The sequence below is a fragment of the Sinocyclocheilus rhinocerous genome, unplaced genomic scaffold (assembly GCF_001515625.1).
Source record: "Sinocyclocheilus rhinocerous isolate Xijiao unplaced genomic scaffold, SAMN03320098_v1.1 scaffold14, whole genome shotgun sequence".
NCBI classification, from domain to species: domain Eukaryota; kingdom Metazoa; phylum Chordata; class Actinopteri; order Cypriniformes; family Cyprinidae; genus Sinocyclocheilus; species Sinocyclocheilus rhinocerous.
The window spans coordinates 1,934,408-1,940,643 of NW_015629561.1; the positions used below are offsets into that span (position 1 = coordinate 1,934,408).

General features: G+C 33.2%; 1 protein-coding gene across 1 annotated transcript; it reads left to right on the plus strand.

Moving 5' to 3' along the window:
• Positions 1-1,443: 1,443 nt before the first annotated feature.
• LOC107739297 (opioid growth factor receptor-like) lies at positions 1,444-5,974 on the plus strand. Its single transcript, XM_016551376.1, is given in 9 exon segments — positions 1,444-1,518; positions 3,357-3,428; positions 3,816-3,857; positions 4,050-4,104; positions 4,219-4,297; positions 4,406-4,474; positions 4,908-5,029; positions 5,032-5,053; positions 5,143-5,974. Coding segments are annotated over 9 exon segments (825 nt in total). The 3' UTR covers positions 5,432-5,974.
• The last annotated feature ends 262 nt before the right edge of the window (positions 5,975-6,236 follow it).

The window sequence follows — 6,236 nt, forward strand, 5'->3', positions numbered from 1 at the left end:
CTCCTTTCTTTCTTTTCATCCATGATGACATTAAAGTCATCTGTTGCTGCTTCTGGCGTTTCAACCGGGATACCTGCTCATTAGAACTTTCAGTGAGCTATTTTTAGAGTTTGCACCGACGTTCCTGGACGCGCGCGTCTGTGTCCTGCTCGGTCCTGCTCCTCCGTGGCGATGACGGCGTGCGGTTAAAAAAATCATAAACGAATTTTAAAGTGGGGGGGACACAAACGTGATTTTGAAAAGTGGGGGGGGACATGTCCCCAGTTAACAGTTAGCCTAGTTGTAATCTGATTTTCTAATCTGACTGGACAAGAGACTTTCTAATAAAAGTTGCTTGGCAATTCAGTCAAAAGTACAAAGGCAGCGCTCTGATAAACAGCATTAAAGTTATATAAAATAAAACATTATGAGACTTTGCCCTCAGCCAAAACTATTTGCTATGGAACAAATAATAGATTAATGAGACCAAAGACTGCCCGTTACATTTACGGCAAATTTCAGAAGAACTGACCGAGAACTGGTCAGAAAGAACACACACACACACACACACACGCATTACATGACGGTAAACTGTCTTTATAAAATCTCCTTAAATTGTGTAAACTTTTGTAAATTATGTACTCATGTGTTTCAGTGGGAATAAACAATTGAAAGTTACCTTCTCTTGTCATTTTGTTTTACTTTTTTAACCCAGTAGGCTATATTAAAATCAAGAATAGACCACCAAGCCTGAATATTTTTACTATATTATTTATTATATTTTACTATATCACCATATTATATTTACTATATCTGTTAGTCTGTTTTATATGGGAAAAACGGTTTATTATTAAAGATAATAAATATTATTATCTAAGTTTGATCCTGCAAAAAGCAAATATATGTGTCAGTTTCGTTTAGGCCTTTGATCCTATTTAACCTTCGTTTTTTGACGAAGTCTGAATATTATTGTCAGACATGGCAACCCTTGAATAAACGGGAATTTGTTATACCCTACTTGTACTTTACTAGAAATACTTTCGTTTCACCATGACCTTCAGCCTTAATTTTCTCTTGACAGTGGGAGTGGTTGAGCAATTCATAGAGTCTACATTCTTGTGTCTGCTTTACATTTTTTAAATATATATCCGACCTTGGCGTTGTCTTAACCAGGGGCCGGGTTCACAAAATAAAAACTGCAGTTAACTGCAAGCAGCGCAAAGCTGAACGTATTCAGCAAGAACCGTCCTACAGATAACGCCAACGTCTGCCATTTTCTTCTTGAGAAAAATAAGAGTGAAGTTCTTATGAAAATATTTCAGAACTTTAATAGGAATTGCACTTACGAACTTCCTGGATTTATCTTAAGAAATGTCTTAACTTCTTCCTTTTCGTGAAAGATTTCGTTAAAGATTTTCGTGAATCAGGCCCCAGCGTTTGCATAATTATAATAATATACTTGACATGGATCCAGATGATGAGTGCGAATTGGACTCCACATGGGAAGACGAATACGAACATAAAACACCCAGAAAGAAGGTATGCTTGGATTTCAGTGCTATGTAATTGATTTTCATTTCCTGGTAGTCTCTTTTGTTGTTTTAATTAATCCTAAAACAGCGCGCAGTTGTGCACACATCAGTAGCAACCTTGCATTTCTAAGTAAAGTAGTCATGTTTAACTACGGTTCTATTTTTGATTTTATTTATGAACTATACTTGCCTACTAGCTAACGCACTTGTATAGCGGTGTTGTAATGGAGTTACGTAATTTAATTACAAAATAAATGTAACTGTAATCTGTTACAATTACTGAGAAAAAAATGTGTAATTAAAATGTTAGGCTACTTATGAATATGTTAACGATTACAAAGGGGGTTACATCAATGGGCACCAACAGTGTTTATAACAGATACCACGTGATCTACGCCGTCCTCATCTACCTTTTTTGATTGAAGACCATTATTATTATTATTATTGTTGTTGTTGTTGTTGTTGTTGAATAAACCCTACCTGTTTTTAGAAACACTGTTTTATAATAATTCCCATTCTTTCCACTTTCTATTTCTTCGAATATCTATGAATATGAAAAGATTTTACAAACAACAGTCTCATTTGGGATTTCTGTGTACACTCTAAAAAATAATTATAAAAAAAATTAACGCAACAGTTTGCATCAATTTTTTTGAGTTAAGGCAACTTCTTCTGAAATTAAGTTCAACTAATAAACTATATTGTGCTATATATACTTAGAAAATTGTGTTAAAACTAACAATTATTAAGCTGAATACTCAAAAATTAAGTTGTTCTAAAATAAATGTAACTGTAATCTGTTACAATTACTGAGAAAAAAATGTGTAATTAAAATGTTAGGCTACTTATGAATATGTTAACGATTACAAAGGGGGTTACATCAATGGGCCTATTCTCTCTCTCTCTCTCTCTCTCTCTCTCTCTCTCTCTCTCTGACACACACACACACACACACACACACAAAGATTTAATTGATTTCTTTCCCAAATTGCATTGACTGTTCTAAAATAACCAATAAAACACCAACATAATAAAACACCAATGTTTCAGGAGTTTATGACACAGAATAGGACACATTAAATTGCTATAATCTTAATTCAAGTGATGAAGGATTTTGAAAGTCTGACAGTAATCAGTGTTGAGTACTACGGTTAACCCTGCCTGGTTTAAATGTTTGAAAATGATTAATAGTTGAAAACATTTATTAGAAATTTAGAAGTAATCAAAAAGTATTCAATTATAATTATTTACACTAGTTTAATGAAGTAATTTAAATATTTACACTACTTATTACATTTTAAATAGGGTAACTTGTAATCTGTAACCTATTACATTTCCAACGTAACCTTACCAACAGTGTTTATAACAGATACCACGTGATCTACGCCGTCCTCATCTACCTTTTTTGATTGAAGACCATTATTATTATTATTATTGTTGTTGTTGTTGAATAAACCCTACCTGTTTTTAGAAACACTGTTTTATAATAATTCCCATTCTTTCCACTTTCTATTTCTTCGAATATCTATGAATATGAAAAGATTTTACAAACAACAGTCTCATTTGGGATTTCTGTGTACACTCTAAAAAATAATTATAAAAAAAATTAACGCAACAGTTTGCATCAATTTTTTTGAGTTACGGCAACTTCTTCTGAAATGAAGTTCAACTAATAAACTATATTGTGCTATATATACTTAAAAAATTGTGTTAAAACTAACAATTATTAAGCTGAATACTCAAAAATTAAGTTGTTCTAAGATGTTTTTACACATTGTTTTAAATTTGATTCAATCATGCACACTAGTTACAAAAACTACTAAAATATTATTTTTTGATTTACAGGTGTTGCACAGGAGAAGTTGCAGGAACATGAATGCTGCAAAGGAGATGCAAGACTTTCGACATAGTTGCAGAGTAGGTTTATTTACCTTTAAACAAGGAAGAGTTGGGTACAGCTGTGCCGCATTTTTAATGAAGATATCTGATCCCCTAACTCTTAAATTAGCATATAAAGTATACAGCCAGCCAGGGTAATAAGACTTTTTTTTTTTTTTTAGAAAAACTTCTAAACATGAATGTGACTGCTTACACACTGGTATTGGCACATCTTACCCCACTCCTCCATTTAAAATAAACATGCCAACCCACATTCATCCATTGACATATTTTTATGAGAAAGAATGCAGGTGAGAATCTAAATACAAAAGTAAATGTCTAAATAAGGTCAAAACCTACTGTCTACTAATTTATGTCAAAACTCAGTCTTACATGCTAATTTTGTATTGCATTTGTTTTGTCTAGAACTTTGATGATGATGATGACGATGATGATGAACCACGTGAAGTAAGTAATCCATCGCCTGTTTCTACTATTACACTCAGAATTTGCCTCCTCTAGCATGTCATTGTACAGTATGTTTAGTGTATCATTTACACAAAACTTTATTTGGTTTCACAGCCCACTATGTAGTCTTGATTTGGAGAAGATGATTGGGAATTGGGTTGTAAAGTATTTTTATTTTAATTTGTTCACAAGGGCCGCTTCTATAACCTGGAATTTTACTATGGTCGAATAAAATCTTCACCTGACGGTATGGCCTTGGCGCTCGTTCTATAGTTAAATCACACTATTTATTTTTATTTATCCTATACAAGTTACATTCAAAGAAAGCATGTTCTTAAACATATTACCTTTGTTTGTGCAGATGTTTACATTGATGAATTTCACCAGCAGTGGTGGGGTGAATATGAGAAGCTGGAAATAGTTTTGACCTACATTCATTGGTTAGAGCCTGTTGCAACATCCATGAGCAGTGGTTAAATCTGTATTAATTATTATATATAAGTGTTTTGAATGGCCATCATTCAACTAACCATTTCAAATCTTTGCAGGCTGTTTCCATTACAAGAAAAAGGAAGAAACTTGAGAGCACATGAGCTCACAAAAAAGGAAATAAAGGTCAGTTTAAAACATGTAATTTTTTGCTTTATTTATCAACTAACCTAAAGGGATGTTCATCCAAAAAGTGATTTTTTTAAGGGAACATTTCATTTAATCACCCTCTTGTTGTTTATATATGATGTGGTTATATGCAGAGTATGTGCACTGATCAATGTTTATATGTGAATAAAAGCCTACATTATATTTGTTCATATAAAGCAATCATGTCTCTTCAAAATACTTGGATAGATCCAATTATGGGTTAGTTCTGTACATTTTTGGCTTGACATTAGGGTGATAAATGATTACAGAATATACATTTTTGGGTTAACCTTTTTATGAAGTATTTATCTGACAGGACTGATCATATTTTGGTCTCAGTTCAGAAGCAGGTTAAGGCGTTTAGAAACACAGACAAAGTTTAAATTCATCTGCTCCATTTTTTCCCCAATGTTTCCGTAAAGATAAACAAGCAAAGAGTAAATTGGTGAAATCATATAAGCTCATGTTGGATTTCTACGGTATATGTTCAGTTGATGAATCAACAGGAGATGTGGAACGGGCTCCTAACTGGAAGGACGCTTTAAAAACCTGAACAGGTTTGTGTTGTCATGTTTTTCCTTTTTGTTGAATTTCATATGCTTTTAGGCATTTCCAGTGGTTAGAGTTTTTTTCTTTGATTTAGCAGATATTCACACAACAACCTTCGCATCACACGCATCTTGAAGTGTTTGGGGACTCTAGGATTGAAGCACTACCAGGCCCCACTGGTCAAGTTCTTCCTCCATGAAACTCTTGTGGTGGGACACCTTCAAAGTCTTAAACAAAGTATACTAGATTACTTTATGTTTGCTGTTTTGGACAAGTCAGAGAGACGAGAGCTGGTTAGATTTACCTTTAAGCATTTTAAGCCCCAAGAACAGTTTGTCTGGGGCCCCAATAAGTTTCTGTCAGGTGAGGTACATAGCAAAAGTTAAAAATTCAGTCATGCTACACGTAATAAGCAGCAAAGTGTGTGGACAGCAGGGACAAAATAAATGAAGGAAAAACGTAATTATAGTGAGCTGTCAAAATATACTGTATGCCTTGAATGCAGTGGAGGTTGCTTTGGGTAAAAGTGTCTGCCAAATGCATAAATGTAAATGTGAAAACAATAAAAGCATAGAAAAGTGAGATGAAAAGATAATATTGATGATGGTGATGTTAATATGACAACAGCTACATCACCAAGCATGTCTTGTGATGCTCCTGATGATAGAGGTTTCAGCATTTGTTCCTTTATTTTATTTTATTTTTAAATTAAATGAAAACTTCTGTTGATGAATCAAGGCTGCACTATATGAAAATTAGCACCAGTAAATGTTTTTGTGTATGATTTTTTTTTTTTTAAATTTATGTATGATTTTTTTTTTAAATGTATGTTACTTATTTTTAATAAATCAGAAACATGCTTGCACGAATATATTTCACTTTTGTAAAGTGTGTAAGCTTGTGGTCCAGTGGGAATAAACAGTTTACAGTCACCATTTCCTAGTCTTATATGTGTAAAAAGATCTAGCAAAAAAGAGAATGTGCCAGTTCTGTCTAGAACTGCTTCTTTCTGCTATTTTGTTCCCAATTTGGCAAAATACCTGTAAAGGCCTTTTTTTTTACTTATAGCCTTCATTTTTACTTATTTGAACATTGATAGAAGACATGGCAATGGCATTGACTCAAGGTCTACAGTTGTTAATTCTTTAGAATTTCATTTTTTAGAATAGAGAAGTGAGCAATTTACTGTTT